The 21,391-nt window shown below is 44.3% G+C and overlaps 1 protein-coding gene across 1 annotated transcript in view; it reads right to left on the minus strand.

Moving 5' to 3' along the window:
- Positions 1–21,391, minus strand: part of LOC134568673 (galactosylgalactosylxylosylprotein 3-beta-glucuronosyltransferase 1-like) — a gene marked incomplete at its 3' end in the record, with an annotated part of 56,279 nt that overhangs the window by 19,744 nt on the left and 15,144 nt on the right. The window contains exon 2 of the mRNA XM_063427324.1: positions 1,416–1,801. Coding sequence (XP_063283394.1) covers positions 1,416–1,801 — 386 coding nt within the window. The remainder of the gene's footprint in view (positions 1–1,415; positions 1,802–21,391) is intronic.

Raw genomic sequence — 21,391 nt, forward strand, 5'->3', positions numbered from 1 at the left:
GCTAACTTTTATGTAAAGCACAGCTAGTCCGAATGGACTAGCCCACATCACAACTTTGAGTATGTCTCTGTACCCTATATATTAAGCTTTATCCATTCCATCAGGGATTATACTGCCCTAACTGCAGTGTCAATAATTCATTTGTGAGGTTTTCAGAAGTGAGTTAGGGTTATATTCTTCATTCAACATATTTAATAATCTATTATTTTTCTGCATTTTACTACTGTCCTCATAATGACATAATTCATGGCAACATCTTGAAGCTGTAAATTTTTTAGTACACTTTGGCACTGTTTTCACTGATAAAGTTTTTCCTTATCCTAGTCCTCATTTTAATCAGATTATATATACATTTATTTCAGACATGTATTTTCTTTTGTTTTGTCCAGCTATCTCACTATTTCTGAATCGGTGTGGACTGAATCCAGTTTTGTGATCCAACATTGTTATCCACCAGCAGCACTAAAAAGAAAAGAGGATTGATGGAAAAAATATTTTGCATGACTGATTCACAAATGTTGACATCATGTAACCCTATGGAAAAAGCACAGCTTAGTGGAACAGGCGCTTGACAGAGCTAGGAGGTGGGCAAAGGGGGAAGGCCCCATGTGGGAGTGGAGTTAGAGTGTAAAGTGGGTTGGCCCAGTATAAATAGGCAGCCATTTTAAAAGTAGGCACTTTTAATCTGCTTACCTGGCCTAAGTTGTTCCTCCCACCCTCCCACATAAGGGTAAGGGGTGTTAGCTCCTGTTTGGTCACAGTGGTGGGGGCTAGAGAGAAAAGTTTGGGGACAAACAGGCTCTGGGGTAGAGTAAATAGAATAGGGCAGTTAGGCTGCTGGTAAATAGTTTGGTTAAACAGTTCGTTATGAACTTTGGTAGGTTTTGAGCTCGGCGGTGGCTCAGAACCTGGTGGGTGGTAGGGGTATCCGGATATACCCCTACCATGGTTATTTAACAAAGTTTGACACTTGTATTATGTTTATGATGTTTGTTGTTTTTGTTATGGTATTTATATTTACAGAAAGGATGGGTCATTGCCTCTTGTTTTTGGGACATATGGTGTTATATGGCGGGATGGGGGCTGGGCAATGACTTTAATTTATTGTTATCAATATTAATAAAGCTATGGACATATTGACCCATACATCAGTGTCAGTGTGTTTTGGGGGTGGGGGATTTCACCTGCCCATATGGCGACTATACGCCTGTCATGTATGCAGTTACATTAAATTGGGGATAATTCACGGATCACCTAGAACTGGGTTTAACCAGACACCAACTTTCACAGCCCTTATAATAAATGGTAGCTGGCACTGAATCTTGTTTATCTTGCCTTCAGGCTGATTCTAAAAGCAAGTTCTGTGTTCACTTTACAGATTATATTGAAATATTGGATTCATCCATAGAACTTACCTCTTCAAAAAGCTCTAAGGTGTAAGTATTATCATCATCAGCAAAATATACAACCGCTGGTGGAGCTTCGCCTGAGTTGAACATGTAACGCAACCAGGTAAGGGCCTTGTTTCGCTGTAAAGCACCTCTCGATCTTGTCACTTCCTTTGGGGTTTTAGCACAAAGATGAGTGTACTCAATCCCAGATATTCTTAAGAAATCACTGACCAGCTTAGTCTTGTTGAAAGAATCTTCCACCACAATCCAGTGTAAAGCTGGCACTTGGCGAAACGTATTCGCAACACTGGTGAGATCTGCTTTTTGCACAAGTCTTGCATAGGTTGGTGTAATTGCAAAAATGATAGGCAGCTTTGAAGGATATATTTTTTCAGCTAGTGCGCTGTATACTAGAAAACAAAGGAAGGTGTGAAAAACAGTACAGAATATATATACAGTCAAACTAGCCGCATTATTAAGAAATGGCACACATTCTCTATATTCTACACTTTTAAATTAAACGTGAGTTTTTAAAATGCAAAGCTCTATATAATCACAGAATATTACATTTGTGAAATTGTAAGCATTATTTTATTCATTTTCATAACACAAAACAAATTTTCATGAACAGAAAAGTATACGTGACAAAATAAAATTGATTTAAATATTCAACAGTAAAAATAATAATCTTTTAGTAGCAAACGCCTTAGACTTGTTAGATGTATAGATGTCTTAAATGAACACTATACTTACTATAGCAACTTCATCTAGATTAAGTTTTTATAGTGCCTACAGTTGTTCACCCCTTATTAGTCCCAAAATCACATTATTAAATTAATTAGTCATGCTTTTAACCCTCTGGGTATGAGAAGCAGGAATGTTACTTCCCAACTATCATACTGTAACTTGTTTTGATAACACGCGCACATGCGCAGTGCCATCACGGTCTGCCTTAGATAATCATTGCATGCAATAATTCTCATAGGAGCACAGCAATGAGCACTGCGCATGTTCCTGCAGTCCCCAATGCTCCTCTGTGAGGCGCTTTGTATTGGACCTACTGTCACGGGTGGCAGTCCGAAGACCGGGACCCCTGTGCCTGATGTGGAGATGAGCGGAGACTTAAGTGTGGAAGTGGACTATCAGGGCCTGGTGCAGGGTAACCACATGCCCTCTGGTGTTGAGCACCAGCATTTGTGCGGACACATACCAAGTCCCTGATGCAGCTACAGTGGATCCCAAGAGCTAGAAGATATGCAGACCTCCCAGGAACTGGATAGGGAGGTTCTGCAGCAATAACCAGGAGCTTGGAAATAAGCAGACCTTCCAGGAGCTGAATAGGGATGTTCTGCAGCAGGCATGTAACCAGTACAGAAACAAGGCAAGACTAGAACAGGCACCTAACATGAAAACAAGACAGAACTAGTAGAACCCAGAACCATAGAAGGATAGAAATCTAAACCCAGAACATGTACACAAGACATGAGGGAAACATGAACATAACATGGGCATGACTGGACAGGACTGTACATGGACTGGGTATACAAGCTAAAACAAGACAAGATAGGCAAAACAAGAAGAGACATAACTAAGCACTATATATGAAAATCATGGGGATTTAGTCACATTATATGATCATACATTGCATTAGCCTGCCAACAACGCCAATGTACCACATATCTGGCAGGTCCTACACTGCCTAATGTTCGCTAAAAGAACCAAAGAAGACATATATAGCACTTACCTGCAAGAAAGGGCAGAAGCCTTGAGCAGCTGCCTGCAGGACACTGAAACAAAAAGGAATGATGGAAAACAAACGGGTGTGGCAAATAAAACATTTAAATGAATCCAAGAGACTGGGAAATCCAGGGACGGAATAAAAGGAATGAACACAGAATCCAGCATAAAGAAAATCAGACATAGAATAGAAAACCAAAAAAACAAGAATTGTAAAAAGAGTACTGGATACCAGAAGCCATAGCCAGAATGATCCGCAGCTAGGAACAGGATGTGACACCTACATCCTGAAGGCTTGCCTCCAGAATTACATCAGACAAGGAGGAGCCAAGGCAACACAGAGGGAGATTTGGCAGTGGGGGTTAGTGGAAGAAAATGAGTGGAACATACATTGAATCAAAACACAATAAAACATAACTTTTATTTTAACATGTTTATTAAAAGTAATGTTTTATTGTTTTAATTCAATGTATGTTCAACTCATTTTTTTCCCACTATCTCCCACTGGAACGTTCCTTGTATTCTTAAGTTTTGTGGTCTTAACGTTATTAGAGGTTTCCCTCCAGTTTGGAGTGCTTCTGCATTTTTATATCAGCTAATTGTTTTTTGTTTTTTTTTCACACTGTAGTATTAGGAATATAGTCATGTGTCTCTTTAAGTTGCATTTGGATGAATGAAGTTTTATAAATTTGATCTATGGACAGGGAATTTCTTTCAGGCTAGTATTCCAGGTTTGCAGAATTTGAATTTTGTTTTTTTTTTCAAAACAAATTTTCCTGTGATTAATATGAATGATAGGAAATTCATTTGAAGGACATAGAAACATATAATGTGACGGCAGATAAGAATCATTCGGCCCTTCTAGTCTGCCCAATTTCCTAAATACTTTCATTAGTCCCTGGTCTTATCTTAAGTCTAGGAAAGCCTTATGTCTATCCCACACATGCTTAAACTCCTTTACTGTGTTAACCTCTACCACTTCAGCTGGAATGCCACCTATGGACATGTATTAAACACAAAGTCCAAGAATACTGCTATCTGATTGGTTATAATCACCACATTGCATTACTGAACAATAATTTATTTCATACCTACTGCTAATATTCATTAACGCAAACGAACTTTACACCTAGCACACAAATAGAAAGACATCAAAGAATGCAAAGAATTTGTCTTATCACTTGCAGATTACAGACATGTACAATGTCTAGTAGACTTATTAATTGAACAGTAAGGTAACTTGACAATGGCAGTTCTCCAACTCAAAGGTTTCTTGTATAGATATATTTGTGTGTCATGACAGACTGGCTTACAATGAGTAAATACCATAACCATACCAGACTCCTTTCACACAGAGCTGGATACAATACAAAGAAACATACACAGTACACAGTACACAGAGCCTGGCACACTACAAAGATACCTATACAATACACAGAGCTTGGTAGACTATAAAGATATCCATGCAATAGGTAGAGCAATTTTTACCAAATTTTAAATGCACGTTGAATTCATTTTGAATTCTTACTTTATGGAATAACTGTGTTAGTGTCTAAACTACTGCAAATAATTCTTTTCCCCACAAAAACTGGTTGGGCACTTCCCCAAATATACCTATTCATGAGCCTCCACTGGTACAAACCTTAACCTTGTATTGCTACATTAAACTTCCTCACAAGGATGCTGAGTACACCCAGGCGATAAGGAGTCTGAGGCAAGGGACCAGCATCTCTGTGGATAAAGCATTGCTATGGGAACATCTTGTGCCCCTGTGAATGCCAATGTATATTTAGCATGGTGGGATGTTTTGTGAAGAAATTACACCATTTACCAAAAAGTCAATAATTGTGGCAGATATATAGATGACGTAATAGTATTGTGGACAGGGCTAAAAACTTTACTCCAGCAATGTTAATAGTTCCCTAAATGCCCTAAGTAACAACACAACTGGCCTCACAGTGGCTCTCACTTCTGTAATCCATCACAGAGAACAAGTGTTCTGGGTCTCATGATATTGATAAGTGAGGGTGGCTGCATTTCATCAAAGCTCTTAGAAAACCAACAGCAGCTTCCAATAATATTTAGAATTGGAAGAGTCATCATCCCCACAAGGGGATGCAGCAAGTATGTCCAGCATTTATACGCTCTCCTCATAGAGATGCATTGATTCAGTGAATCTCTATGAGAAGATGCTGATTTGTGCAGAGCGGCATTTTGCCACACATGCACAATAGCCTCCCAATGCTTTCCAATGGGAAAGTATGGAATTGGCTGAGATTCAATCTTGATGATCTCAGCCTAGGAGGCAGAGTCAGGCGAGGCCAGCCCTTTTGAGACCAGCACAGCATGTTTGAACACCTTTGTACTGCAATCTTAGGGGGGACAGGTACCTAAATAGTTAAACACTTTGTTAGGAATATATGTTTGTACTCTTGACACTATAGTGTTACCTTGTTACATAGCTCTATATGTATTAGACTGTAAAAGTTTTTTCTAGTAATGAAGAAGGGATTGTATTTCTTAGGTACTAGAGGTACTATGGTATTGGGTAATAACTGCTAAAGTTTACATTGAGAGTACATTTTTATATAGTATTTTTGATCAAATGCTACTGTATTTCTGATCAGAGGTCAACCGTGTTTCATTGTCCTTGTATGCACAGTGATGGGGGAAAGTATTTGATCCCCTGTGGATTTTGAACGTTTGTCCACTGACAAAGAAATGATCAGTCTGTGTGGAAATCACAGAGGTGAGACGTTTCTTGTAGTTGGCCACCAGGTTTGCACACATCTCAGGAGGGATTTTGTCCCACTCCTCTTTGCAGATCCTCTCCAAGTCATTAAGGTTTCGAGGCTGACGTTTGGCAACTCAAATCTTTAGCTCCCTCCACAGATTTTCTATGGGATTAAGGTCTGGAGACTGGCTAGCCCACTCCTGTACCTTAATGTGCTTCTTCTTGAGCCACTCATTTGTCGCCTTGGCTGTCTGTTTTGGGTCATTATCATGCTGGAATACTCATCCACGACCCATTTTCATTGCCCTGGCTGAGGGAAGGAGGTTCTCACCCAAGATTTGAAGGCACATGGCCCCGTCCATTGTCCCTTTAATGCGGTGCAGTTGTCCTGTCCCCTTAGCAGAAAAACACCCCCAAAGCATAATGTTTCCACCTCCATGTTTGACGGTGGGGGTGGTGTTTTTGGGGTCTTAGGCAGCATTCCTTCTCATCCAAACAGCGAGTTGAGTTGATGACAAAGAGCTCTATTCACTTTCACCCAGTTCTCCTCTGAATCATTCAGATGTTCATTGGCAAACTTCAGACAGTTGTAGTAGTACCAGGGTGCATTTTTTGGATTTCGAGCTATATATTGAAGATAACCAAATTAAAACTTGTACCTTTTTAAAAAAGGTCAATGCTAATAGCTTTATAGATATCAATATTTGCCACTATGCACCTTGGCTACAGAACATTCCCAAGGACCAATTTTTAAAGATTTTAAGAAATTGCAGTGATATGGACCAATTTGTATTACAATCTAATTAATTGAAGAAACAGTTTTTAGCAAAAAATTATGACTCTACACTGCTGGATAAACAGTTACAAGAAGTTAATATTTTAGATAGGAATCAGATTTTGGAGCATAAAAACAGAAATAAAGCAGACCCAAAAGGTATCCCCATTATTTTAGATTTTAATAGACAAACTAAATATATTAAATATTTTCTAAATAAATGTTGGCATGCTCTAAATACAGACAATGATCTTGCTGGTATTAGTGAGAATAAACCAAATGTTATCTATCGAGGTGGAAAAAACATAAAAGAGTGTGGTGGAATCTCGGTAAAAATAAATTTAGTAGGCCGAGATTACCACGTGGCATGTGTACGTGCATATGCTGACGTATCGATCAGTTGGTTGCACGAGGCAAGATACGATCAGTAGTGTACGGAGCATGTGCAAGAATACAGGATATAGTATTCCCCCTCCTCCATTGTGCTGGACAAGCCATGCGGTCAAACAGGAAGTTAATTCTTATTTGTGTTGATTGGTTAAGAGAATGTGCGGGTGGAGCTTAATATGGGAGGAGTTATATGCCTATATAAGGAGCCTGCACTATTGTCCGGGGCTCAGAACTTGCTGTATTTTGGTGACGTTAGTCCCTCTGAGTCCCGATCGGTGATCCAATAAAGAATCTCTTCCTTCCTGAAGAAACCTGTGTCCATCTCTCTGTGCTTGGCTTCCGTCAGTTTCTCCGGTATCATTTGGTGCATTGGCCGGGAAGCTCATCGTTCAACGGTAGCTGAGAGGCAGAGGCGTGAGACGGTCTATCTTTGCCCACGTTCTCTACGGCTGCACCCCTGAACTTCTGCGTGGACCTCCCTTCGTCTCGGCGCCACTGGTCTGTTGTCCAGGAGATCATCGGCCTCTACGTGAGAAGTGCTGGGGTGTCCCCGTCGATGAGTGTGAACTCAGGTTCAGGAACGAGGAGGTAAGACAACTGCTGTTTTAGACGGCAGGACCCACTAGGGGTATACCGATTGTGCGGTAGGCCCAAAGGGGTTTTGAATCTGTGTATCTGCCCCCTCTGTCGGAGGGAAGGAGCGAAGGCGCACCGCTCGATCGAACGCTCTTTAGTCAGACCGTTTGATTTTGTTAGTCAGGCGGGGTCCTGGTGTAAATAGCCCTAGCCGGACACCGGTGTCTTGTCTAGACTAGCGTTCTAGGGTGTATATTACGTTCGCTAGGTCGGAGGGACCGGGAGACTAAGCGGCGCCTGTGTAAATTCGGTTCGCTAGCTCTCAACCTATCTGGGCTAAGTGGGAAGGCGTGTAAATTTGGAACCCACTAGACTTTTGATAGTGCGACTAAGAGGCGCCTGTGTAAATTCGGTTCTCTAGCTCGCTATATGTGGTGATTGGGCAGTGTGGCTAACCAAAACGGGTGTATATAGTTTTAGGTAGTCCATCAAGGTACTGGCCAATAGTTTAGTTGGGAATTGTAAATGTGTTAACGATTGTTTAGTAAAGTGTATATCTTGTTAGATAGCGCGAGCTCAGCCGTCTAGCGAGAGTGTTAATAGTGTGTTGCTGTATTATAGTGCACGGTACCATAACCCTGTATATTTACTGACACTGTATATAAGTACTAATCATTGTCGTCCATTGCATGTTTAACACCATAACCACTAATAATTGTATTGTGACCTTAACTTGTGCTTTGACCTATGCTAACCGTACTGTAACCGCTATTTGTAAAAGACGATGTTACTGGGGTGTGTTATAGACGGGTAATTCGTATATAGAGAATTATAGCGTGGGTGACTGTATAGTTACGCCAAAGGGCATAATATTGATTATATAGTGACTGGTGTAGCAGCTGTGTGTGTACGGGAATTCCCTGAGTGTTTATTGTTATTGTGTACGTTTCACTTGGTAACCGTACCACGTGGTGCTGTTGCCAGAGGAAACGGGTGTGACTGTCGAATAGTACGCGTGTATAGTATTCGTTGTCGACGACGTTCCATTGTTAAGTATGGGTGCGTCGCAGTCAACGATCCCGGATCCCTTAGGTTGTATGGTGAAGAATTTTAAAAAGGGATTCAAAACTTGTGATTTGGGGGTTAAAATGTCTCCTGTACGTTTGGTCACTTTGTGTACTAGGGAGTGGCCTACTTTGGTTGCGGCATGGCCGCCACGTGGCAGTTTGGATCCAACTCTGGTACAGCGCTTACACGTGGCTGTATCAGGTAGGCCTGAACTTTACGGCCAGTTTCCTTATGTTGATTGTTGGAGACAGGCCGTAAATGACTCGCCAAAATGGCTCCGGACATGCCACGAGGAGCAATGTCGCCTCATGGTAGCTAGGACTTGTTCGTCCACTAGGACTGGTGTTAGGCCCATTTTGGACACGCCCCCTGAGTCCGAGATCCCTATGCCGCCCCCTTACTTTCCGTTAAGAGGAAGTGACGCAAATGCAGGAAGACCTGCAGCCCTCCCCTCATTACCCCCATCCACTTCCGCTTCCTCCTCCAGTACAGGATCCACCCCCCCTCGTACTAAATCTCCCCTTCCGGAATCAGAACCAACCCCCATTAAAAACGAATATCCTGATTTGGCGCCACTTCAGACTTCCGGTCAAGCTTCATCTAGCTCGACTCGAAGTGTTTTATTTACCACCTTTTCCCAAAACCAAGCTCCCACATCCCCATACCCTATTTCTCCCCGACTGGAACCCATGACTGACGCCCCTCCACGTAGCCCCATACAGACCCGACAGTTGACCGGTGCCCAACAATTAAAGCACTATCAGATGCCTCTTCGTCTGAATCCCGGGTCAGCCTATATCGATGCCGCAGGTCAAATGGCACACGCTGACCCTGTCTTCGTATATGTCCCATTTACTACAACCGATCTTTTAAACTGGAAGACCCACAATTCCTCGTATACCGAGAAACCACAAGCTATGACTGATCTGTTCACCTCAATAGTACAGACACATAACCCGACATGGGCTGATTGCCAGCAGTTATTAATGACTTTATTTAACAATGAGGAAAGGACAAGAATAAATCAAGCAGCCATTAAAGCACTAGAGGATAAAGCCCGTACTTTAAACCAAGCCAATCCATCAGCATGGGCCGCAACACATTATCCCAACACCGATCCCGATTGGAACGTAAATGGTGCTGATATGGCTCAACTCAGAGCCTATAGAGACGCTATAATTGCTGGCATGAAAGCCGGAGGAAAGAAAGCTATTAACATGTCGAAGACAGTTGAGGTGATTCAGAAAAGCGATGAAGCGCCCAGTGTCTTTTATGACCGATTATTGGAGGCATACCGCTTGTATACCCCCTTTAATCCGGAAGACGCAGATAATTCCCGAATGGTGAACTCCGCCTTTGTCAGCCAAGCTTACGGAGATATTAAGCGCAAGCTACAAAAGTTAGAAGGGTTTGCAGGTATGTCAATCACCCAACTAATGGAGGTAGCGAATAAGGTTTATATGAATAGGGAAACAGAAAGCAAGAAGGAGGAAGAGCGCAAGATGCGTAAAAAGGCTGATATGCTAGCGGTAGCGATCGCAGGCGTAGATAGACGGGGCCCAGATAGAGGCGATAGTAGATGGAGTAGGGAGCCTTTGAGTAGGAATCAGTGCGCGTATTGCAAGGAAGAAGGGCATTGGAGGAACGAATGTCCGCAAAGAGAGCAGTACGAGAGAGACCTACCCAGGGCAGGCTACGGAAACTTTAGAGGCAGAGCGAGAGGTAGAGGAGGCCCCGGAGGGAGTAATGGTTATAGAGGGAGTAATGGGAACAGAGGAAGTGTTAGGGAAGACAGGTATATTCCAGCAGCGCAAAGGTCCCGCGATAGAGAAGGTAGGGACTTCGTGGGATTGGCTGACACGGTCATGGAGGACTATTGATACCGACCGGGCTCCATCCCCCTTGGTCGAGCGGAGCCTATGGTCGATGTATCAATAGGGGGAAAAAGGAGTGCGTTCATGATCGACACTGGTGCTGAACATTCAGTGGTGACTAATCTAGTTGCTCCTCCATCTGGAAGGACTATTACTGTGATAGGAGCAACTGGAAGAAGTGCTGAAAAACCGGTTCTTAAAAGTCGACTCTGTACATTGGGAGGCCACGTAGTAAAACATCAATTCCTTTATATGCCTGAATGTCCAGTCCAATTGCTGGGACGTGATATGCTATCAAAATTACAAGCGCAGATTACGTTCCTACCAAATGGAACAACATCTTTAAAGTTTAATGGACCTTCAGGTATCATGACATTATCCGTACCAAAGGAAGAAGAGTGGCGACTTTATACAGTGTTGACTAGCCAAAACCCTAGGAGTGATGAGACATTATTTAACATACCAGGAGTTTGGGCAGAGAACAACCCACCAGGACTGGCCCGCAATATTCCACCTATAAAAATTGAACTAAAACTTGGGGTTTATCCAGTGAGCCTAAGACAATACCACATCCCGCAGAAGGCTAAGAAGAACATCCAATCCTATCTGGATAAGTTCATACGGTATGGTATCCTAAAATTCTGTACTTCCCCCTGGAACACCCCATTGCTGCCTGTTCAAAAGCCCGGTACAGATGAGTATCGACCTGTGCAGGACTTGAGAGCAGTCAATGATGCGGTTGTTAGTATACATCCAGTTGTACCCAATCCATGTAACCTGCTTGCTTTAATTCCGGGCGGGGCTACCTACTTTACAGTCTTAGACCTCAAAGATGCCTTCTTTTGCCTCCGAATTGCCGCAGAAAGTCAATGTATTTTCGCTTTCCAATGGGAGAACGCTGTAACGGGCTCAAAACGCCAAATGACTTGGACAAGACTACCCCAAGGGTTTAAAAATTCACCTACCCTATTTGGTTCAGCCCTAAGTCAAGATCTACTGGATTTCGAGTCCATCCCAGGAGAGTGTGTCTTGTTACAATATGTAGATGACTTGTTGATAGCAGCAGTTACAAAAGAAATCTGTCAGCAAGCAACGCACGATCTACTGCACATTCTCTGGAAGGCAGGATACAAGGTGTCTAGAAAGAAGGCTCAGTTGTGTTTGCCAACTGTCAAGTATCTGGGATTCCATATCTCTGAAGGTCAAAGGATTATGGGGCCAGAGAGAAAAGAAGCTGTCTGCCAAATACCAATACCCAAGAATAGAAGACAAGTGCGAGAATTCTTGGGGGCAGCAGGCTTCTGTAGGATATGGATTCCCAGCTATGCGATACTAGCAAAACCTCTGTACGCAGCTATCAAAGGTACAGAGCACGACCCCTTCTTATGGACCCAAGAACAGCAAACGGCATTTGAAGATGTGAAGAAGGCTTTGATGAGTGCCCCAGCATTAGGTCTACCTGATCACACACGACCATTCTACTTATATGTACACGAGCAAAGAAGAATGGCTGTGGGAGTATTGACACAGTACTTGGGATCATGGCAAAGACCTGTTGCCTACATGTCTAAGCAATTGGATGCAGTGGCCAGCGGACTTCCACCTTGTCTAAGAGCCGTAGCTGCAGCCGCCCTGCTAGTAGCTGAAGCCGATAAACTCACTCTGGGTCAAGAACTTTATGTACGAGTCCCACATGCAGTACAGACGTTGTTGGATTACAAAGGAAATCATTGGTTTAGTAACAGCCGTATGACCAAGTATCAAGCAATGTTGTGTGAAAACCCAAGAGTGCATTTAGAGACTGTAAACACCTTAAATCCAGCTACCCTTTTGCCACAACCTACTGAAAGTCAACATGATTGTTTGGAAGTAATGGATGAAGTATTCTCAAGTAGACCAGATCTTCGTGATTTTCCCATCCAGAACCCCGATGTTCAATATTATACTGACGGCAGTAGTTATGTGAAAGAAGGGATCCGCTATGCAGGATATGCAGTAACAACAATAGACAAGGTGATAGAAGCTCGGCCACTGGCAAAAGGAACATCAGCACAAAAGGCAGAATTAATAGCACTAACACGAGCGTTACAATTGGCTGAAGGTTTAAGAGTGAATATCTATACGGACTCCAAGTATGCGTTTTTAACCACTCATGCCCACGGAGCTTTGTATAAAGAAAGAGGACTACTGAATTCAGAAGGCAAAGAAATCAAGTACGCAGCTGAAATCCTACAACTATTGGAAGCAGTGTGGGAGCCGAAAGAAGTCGGTATCATACATTGTCGAGCGCATCTGAGAGGAGATGGTGATGTAACCAAGGGAAATCGGATGGCAGATAGTGCAGCTAAGCGTGCTGCTGAATCAGGAAGACAGGAGTATGTGGGGCATATAGCTGCTCTTATACCAACTCCACTGTCCCAATGGACTCCAGTTTATACAGCTCGAGAAGAGGAGTGGTTAAAGACTGAACCGGGAAAGTATTTGGAGAACAAGTGGTATCAGCTAGAAGATGGAAGAATAGTCATACCAGCATCACTAGCGGTAGAAATTGTCCAAAATTATCACAACGGGACACATTCTGGGAGAGACAGTACTGAAGAATCTCTCAGAAAACATTTCTACATACCTAGATTGTCCAACTTAACTCAGGCCATTGTACGAAGATGTGTAACGTGTGCTAAAAATAATGCAAGACAAGGACCAGTAAAGCCACCAGGAGTCCAGTTTATGGGGGGACTCCCCATGTCCGATCTACAAATAGACTTTACAGTGATGCCTAAATCGGGTGGACATCGTTACCTGCTAGTAATTGTGTGCACCTATTCAGGCTGGGTAGAAGCATGTCCTACTCGTACAGAGAAAGCAGGAGAAGTTGTAAGATTCCTGCTACGAGAAATAATACCCCGATATGGACTACCCTGTTCTATAGGATCGGACAATGGTCCAGCTTTTGTTCATCAGTGCCTACAACAACTGACTCATATGCTTGGTATAAAGTGGAGGCTTCATACTGCATATAGACCCCAGAGTTCTGGTACGGTAGAGAGAATGAATAGAACTATAAAGAACCAGTTGGCTAAAATGTGTCAGGAAACCCAACTTAAGTGGAACGTTCTCTTACCCATAGCTCTATTGCGAATTCGCAGTACCCCTACCAGAAGGATGGGCCTCTCTCCTTTTGAAATTATGTATGGGCGACCACCTCCCGTACTTGGTAACTTAAGGGGGGATTTGAGTCAGTTGGGAGAAGGAATTACCCGGCAGCAGGTTGTAGAGTTGGGTAAGACTATGGAGGAGGTACAGAAATGGGTACAAGATAGATTACCTGTGAATATTTATCCCCCTGTTCATAGTTATCATCCAGGAGATCAAGTGTGGATTAAAGAGTGGAATAATGTACCGTTAGGGCCCAAATGGAGAGGTCCTTATGTTGTTCTTTTGTCTACCCCTACAGCGATAAAAGTAGCCGAAGTGACTCCGTGGATACATCACTCCAGGGTTAAGCCAGCAGCAGTCGATTCTTGGCAAGTTACAGCAGATCCAGAGAATCCCTGCAAGATCCGGTTAAAACGCACTACTCAGTCGGAGTAACGAGGAATCGTGTGGATTACAAATTTTATTGTTACAGGTGTGTGAGTGAGAAGGCCATAATAAAGCCTGTCCGCTTACCAACACATAGTGTATAAGCCAGGAAAGTCTCGAAGGGACACCTGTGAAGACTAGCAGAACTCCATTCCCTGCAGCCCTCACATCCTGGAAGCTGAGGCGCCATCGCACGGACGAAGACTGAGGATGACGGCGAAAGATGTGCTTTTGATAGTGTTTATTTATATGTGTTTTTATATTCAGGAAGGTAGAGGTACCGACACTCCTAGCTGTGAGGTATGCATTAAGACTACGAGAACAGGTAACCATATTTCCCAAACCCTAATTTGGCATTCACAATACGAGTGTAAAGGAGATGTATCGAGATGTAGATACTTAAATATAGACTATAGTGTGTGCCATTTAGGAGTAGGAGAACCTAAGTGCTTCAGTCCAGAGTATCAACCTCGTACAATTTGGTTGACTCTCAGGAATGGAGATCCTCAGGGAACCCTAATTAATAAGACGGTGTTAGAATCCGTACATTCTTCGGGTGTTCTGCTATTTGATGCGTGTAAAGCGATATCGAGTGGTAGAAAGCCGTGGAATGTATGTGGGGATCTTAGGTGGGAGAGGACGTATGGGTCTAATGATAAATATATTTGTCCCAGTAGTAAAAATAAATATGTAAGTCCTAGATGCCCAAATAAAGACTATAACTTTTGCCCATATTGGTCTTGTGTGGGGTGGGCGACTTGGGGACAGACAGTAGATAAAGACATGATAGTGACTAAGTTGCCGACTAGCCCATATTGTAAGTCTATGGAATGTAATCCCATCCATATACTTATAAATAACCCCGATAAGTTCTTAGACAAATATGGCAATTTATTTGGGTTTCAAATATACGGGACGGGTTTAGATCCTGGGACATTATTGTTTATAGGGATAGAGACTGATACGGTATCCTCCCAAACTCATCAAGTATACCATTCCTTTTATGAAGAGATGAGTATAGATAATAAGATCCCCCATAATGCTAAAAACCTGTTCATCGATTTAGCTGAAAGTATTGCCGGTAGTCTTAATGTTACCAACTGCTATGTGTGTGGAGGTACTAACATGGGAGACCAATGGCCTTGGGAAGCAAAGGAGGTAATGTCCGGTTCTGAGGCAATTGACCAATTAATATCTACACAAGCCGATTATCATATGAGTGTTAGAGGTAAATCTGAGTGGAGATTAAAGACCTCCATCATAGGTTATGTTTGCATAGCAAGGAAAGGAATAATGTATAACACTTCTGTAGGAGAATTAACTTGTCTAGGGCAAAAAGCTTATGATGATGATACAAAGAATACAACTTGGTGGTCGGCTTCAAATGTCTCAGAACCATCAAACCCGTTTGCTAGATACGCCAATTTAAAGGATGTGTGGTTTGATTTATCCATCACATCTACCTGGAGAGCCCCAGCAAATTTGTACTGGATCTGTGGTAAGAAAGCCTATTCGGAGTTGCCACAGGACTGGGAAGGGGCATGTGTGTTGGGTATGCTCAAACCATCCTTCTTCTTGTTACCTATTGAAACAGGTGAGACTTTAGGTGTTAAAGTGTATGATGTGAATCATAGGAAGAAAAGGGGACCCATAGAGATAGGCGCCTGGGAAGATAATGAATGGCCTCCCCAGCGTATCATAGATTATTATGGGCCAGCCACGTGGGCTGAGGATGGTACCTTTGGTTACAGAACCCCTATTTATATGCTCAACCGTATTATAAGATTACAGGCGGTGGTTGAGATTATCACTAATGAGACATCACAAGCGCTCAATCTTCTAGCGAAGCATAACACCAGGATGAGGACAGCAGTCTACCAAAATAGATTAGCCTTGGATTACCTTTTGGCAGTAGAGGGAGGTGTATGTGGGAAGTTTAACCTGAGCAATTGCTGTCTTCAAATAGATGACGAAGGGCAAGCAATAGCTGAGCTTACTAGCCATATGGTTAAACTAGCGCATGTGCCTACTCAGGTATGGAAAGGGTACAATCCAAGTAGTTGGTTTGGTAGCTGGTATGAGTGGTTTGGAGGGCTTAAGGCAGTGGTAGGTGGAGTCCTACTGATTTTAATGTTGTGTCTACTCCTGCCGTGTCTTATACCCCTAGTAGTTAGGTCTGTGCAAAGCCTGATAGGAAGTATAGCAGAGAGGAAGGCTGCTGCACAGATAATGGCGATTTATAAGTATAAGGCTTTAGATCAGGGAGAACCAATGCAGGAAGATGAGTGTTAAAAGATTCACATCATAATATAAGTCTGGTCTGGTTCAAGGTAACTTGCGGTGTATGCAAACCAAGGTTAAGTGATGCCTCAAGTAATTGTGAAATATCAAGAGGCATCAAAGGGGGGAATGTGGTGGAATCTCGGTAAAAATAAATTTAGTAGGCCGAGATTACCACGTGGCATGTGTACGTGCATATGCTGACGTATCGATCAGTTGGTTGCACGAGGCAAGATACGATCAGTAGTGTACGGAGCATGTGCAAGAATACAGGATATAGTATTCCCCCTCCTCCATTGTGCTGGACAAGCCATGCGGTCAAACAGGAAGTTAATTCTTATTTGTGTTGATTGGTTAAGAGAATGTGCGGGTGGAGCTTAATATGGGAGGAGTTATATGCCTATATAAGGAGCCTGCACTATTGTCCGGGGCTCAGAACTTGCTGTATTTTGGTGACGTTAGTCCCTCTGAGTCCCGATCGGTGATCCAATAAAGAATCTCTTCCTTCCTGAAGAAACCTGTGTCCATCTCTCTGTGCTTGGCTTCCGTCAGTTTCTCCGGTATCAAGAGGAGTTGGTTAATAGTTTTATTAGACCCCCAAATAGTACATTTATGTTTAATCAAAAGAATGGCTTTTATCCTTGTAAGATATGTATAAACTGTAAGAAAACTAGTTTTTGTAAAGAAACCAGAACGTCTTTTAAGTCAAATATAACTGGACAACATTTTACCAACATTTTAACTTGCCATTCATCTAATGTAGTGTATCTCCTCTGGTGCTGCGATACGTTGGGATGACTACTTTAAATTTTAAAAACCCTTATTGCGGAACACATGGGTAATATACAGATGGGATGCGCCAAACATAGTGTATCCGCTCATTCTTTGGAGTGTCATAATAAAGATCCATCACTTTTAAGTTTCATGGCGATTTTTAAAAAAAAAAAACTTTTAATTGGAGAGGGGAGGATAATTTTAAGGAACTGTGTAAAATTGAAAGCAAGTGGATTTTTATGATGGATTCTTTAGCACCTAAAGGGCTGAATTTAGATTTTGAATTCATCCACTTTTTATAGGTATATTTATATTTAAAAAATGTGTTTTCTTTTTATTATCTACTATTTATTATATTTTTTTATTACCTAGCGCTTCCAATTTTTATACAATTTTTTCCTTGGGGTTGTCCTCCACCTATCTCCTTACATCTTAGAGAATTTACTGTGTCTTTATTAAGTGATTTTATATTTGTAGAGTATTTTATGTAATTTGTAGTACATTTTCTTTATATATTCTTATTATATTTTATAACACCTTCAATCTTATGCAGCCTCTAACTACCATCTTGATATATTTTTAATATATCCTAAGGTCTTTCTTACCCTCAGTTAATATGGGACTTAGCTGCATACCGCCCTCACATCACACATTGCAACTCGGAACTGATGTGGCCGTGAAAGATGCAGCGTAATGACATAATTGGACTACGCCAGAAAAAGAAAGAGAAAACAAAAACAGGCTTAATTGAAGAATAATTGAAGTGGTATTTATTCGGAACACAGAGAGCAACACAGCACTGAAGAAGACTCTGGAAGGAGTAGAAATGCGCATTCTGAGTACCTGTTGGGACTATATTTATCTGTTTGTTTTTTCTGTGTTTTTCAGGCTTTTTGTCTTTCTATTGTTATCACTGCTTATTTTGTCCCTTTTTATTTATTATTCAATAAATGTATTTTATACCTACCTTTTGCTGCTCTCCTTCGAGGAGACCGCTTCTAGCCTGTATTGGCACCCTGGCAGAGGCGGCTCTAGACTTTATGAGGCCTTAGGCGAAACGCAAACATGAGGCCCCACTAACAAAAAAGTGTCACATATACACATTGACGCACTGTCTACCTGTGTATGTGCCTGAGAGTGTGTCTGACAGAGAGTATCCTTGTGTGTGCTAATGTATGTCTCTGTGAGCATGTTTGTGTTTTTGTCTGAGACCCTATGTGTATGGGGTAGCTGATGGTGAGAGGGAGCGGGGGTGATGGTGAAAGGGAGTGGGGGGTTGATGGTAATGTGAGAGGGAGCAGGGGGTGATAGTAATGTGAGAGTGAGGGGGTTAATGTGAGAGTGAGGGGGTTAATGTGAGAGTGAGGGGGGTTAATGTGAGAGTGAAGGGGGTTAATGTGAGAGTGAAGGGGGTAATGTGGGAGTGAGGGGGGTTAATGTGAGAGTGAGAGGGGGGTAATGTGAGAGTGAGAGGGGGGTAATGTGAGAGTGAGGGTAAAGTGAGAGTGAGAGGGGGGTAATGTGAGAGTGAGGGGGGGTAATGTGAGAGTGAGGGTAATGTGAGAGTGAGAGGGGGGTAATGTGAGAGTGAGGGGGGTAATGAGAGTGAGGGGGGTAATGTGAGTGAGGGGGGTAATGTGAGAGTGAGAGGGGGTAATGTGAGAGTGAGAGGGGGTAATGTGAGAGTGAGAGGGGGTAATGTGAGAGTGAGAGTGGGGTAATGTGAGAGTGGGGTAATGTGAGAGTGGGGTAATGTGAGAGTGAGGGGGTTAATGTGAGAGTGAGAGGGGGTAATGTGAGAGTGAGAGGGGGTAATGTGAGAGTGAGTAATGTGAGAGTGAGAGGGGGGTAATGTGAGAGTGAGAGGGGGGTAATGTGAGAGTGAGAGGGGGTAATGTGAGAGTGAGAGGGGGTAATGTGAGGGTGAGAGGGGGGTAATGTGAGAGAGAGGGGGTAATGTGAGAGTGGGGGGGTAATGTGAGAGTGGGGGGGTAATGTGAGAGTGGGGGGTAATCTGGGGGGGTAATGTGAGAGTGGGGGGGGGTAATGTGAGAGTGGGGGGGATAATGTGAGAGTGGGGGGGATAATGTGAGAGTGGGGGGCTAATGTGAGAGTGAGAGGGGGTAATGTGAGAGTGAGAGGGGGTAATGTGAGAGTGAGAGGGGGTAATGTGAGAGTGAGAGGGGGTAATGTGAGAGTGAGAGGGGGTAATGTGAGAGTGAGAAGGGGGTGATGTGAGAAGGAGGGGGTGATGGTGAGTGGGGGGAAGCTGAGGGTGGTGACGGAGGGTTATGCTGAGGGTGGTGATGCTGAAGGTGGTGGGGGGTAATGCTGAGGGTGGTGAGGGGTGATGCTGAGGGTGGTGATGCTGAGGGTGGTGGGGGTGATGCTGAGGGGGGTGAGGGGGTGATGCTGAAGGTGGTGGGGGGAGTAATGCTGAGGGGTGGTGAAGCTGAGGGTGGGGGGAGGCTGAGGATGGTGGGGGTTATGAGGGATGGTGAGGCTGAGGGTGGTGGGGGGGTGATGGTGGTGGGGGTGAGGCTGGTGGGGGTGATGGTGGTGGGGGTGAGGCTGGTGGGGGTGATGGTGGTGGGGGGTGAAGCTGAGGGTGGGGTGGTGGGGGTGATGGTGGTGGGGGGTGAAGGTGAGGCTGAGGGTGGTGGGGGATGAGGCTGAGGGTGGGGAGATGGTTATGGGGGTGAGGCTGGTGGGGGTGATGGTGGTGGGGTTGAGGCTGAGGGTGGTGGGGTTGATGGTGGTGGGGGGTGAAGCTGAGGTTGGTGGGGGTGAGGCTGAGGGTGGTGGGGTGATGGTGGTGGGTGTTGAAGCTGAGGGTGGTGGGGGGTGATGGTGGTGGGGGTGAGGCTGAGGGTGCTGGGGGTGAGGCTGAGGGTGGTGGGGGTGATGGTGGTGGGGGTGAGGCTGAGGGTGGTGGGGTTGATGGTGGTGGGGGGTGAAGCTGAGGTTGGTGGGGGTGAGGCTGGTGGGGGTGATGGTGGTGGGGGGTGAAGCTGAGGGTGGTGGGGGGTGATGGTGGTGGTGGGGGGTGATGGTGGTGGGGGGGGGTGATGGTGGTGGGGGGTGAAGCTGAGGGTGTTGGGGGTGATGGTGGTGATGGTGGTGGGTGAGGCTGAGGGTGGTGGGGGGTTATGGTGGTGGGGGGTGAGCCTGAGTGTGGTGGGGGGTGATGGGGAGGGAGAGCCTACCTTTCCCTGGTGGTCCAGTGGGCTCCCTGGTGGTCCGGTGGCCACTGCTCCCGGTCTGCAGCTCCGCAGAGTCACATGGTCTGCAGCTCTGCACACTGCGGAGCTGCAGACCAGTGTCTGCGGTGGCCGGCCTGGCAGACAGGAGGGGCCTCGCACCCGGCGGCATACCGGGCAAGCCGCCGGGCCCCCTCCTGGTGTCAGGTCCTCGGTCAGTGACCGAGGACCTGACACACTCTGCCAACAGGCGGTTTAGGCGGCCGCGAGGCCCCAGCCAGCGCGAGGCCTTAGGCGGCCACCTAAACCGCCTAATTAGAGAGCCGCCTCTGCACCCTGGAGTTGATTAGATAGAGCCTGGGACGGCTCTATATCCTGTGAGTGTTACTCTACTTATGGGCTGATATTTTCTTTTATACAGTCTGTACTCTGTCTTGTATTTTTATTTTTTAGATTGTTCCAGTCTTGAACATCTACCTTTGTTTCTATTGTCTGGTGCAGCATTTATGTGTTTTTTTTAAACTTCAGACAGGCCTGTACATGTGCTTTCTTGAGCAGGGGGACCTTGCAGGCGCTGCAGGATTTCAGTCCTTCACGTCATGTGTTACCAAATGTTTTCTTTGTGACTATGGTCTCAGCCATAGGCGTGCGCAGCCTATTGCATTAGGGTGTGCACCCTAAAGCACAAACACACGCCGCATGTATATATATATATATATATATATATATATATATATATATATATATATACACACACACATACATATACTGCTGTTTGTGTGTGTGCTGTGTGAGGGTGCTGGTAGTGTGCTATGTGGGTGAGGGTGCTGGTAGTGTGCTGTGTGTGAGGGTGCGGTTTGTGTGTGAGGGTGCTGTTTGTGTGCTGTGTGTTAGGGTCCTGTTATTGTGCTTCAGTGTGTGAGGGTGCTGTTTGTGTGGTGTGTGTGTGAGGGTGCTGTTTGTGTGGTGTGTGTGTGAGGGTGCTGTTTGTGTGGTGTGTGTGTGAGGGT

This window comes from Pelobates fuscus, chromosome 7, assembly GCF_036172605.1.
Source record: "Pelobates fuscus isolate aPelFus1 chromosome 7, aPelFus1.pri, whole genome shotgun sequence".
In the NCBI taxonomy this organism is placed as follows: Eukaryota; Metazoa; Chordata; class Amphibia; order Anura; family Pelobatidae; genus Pelobates; species Pelobates fuscus.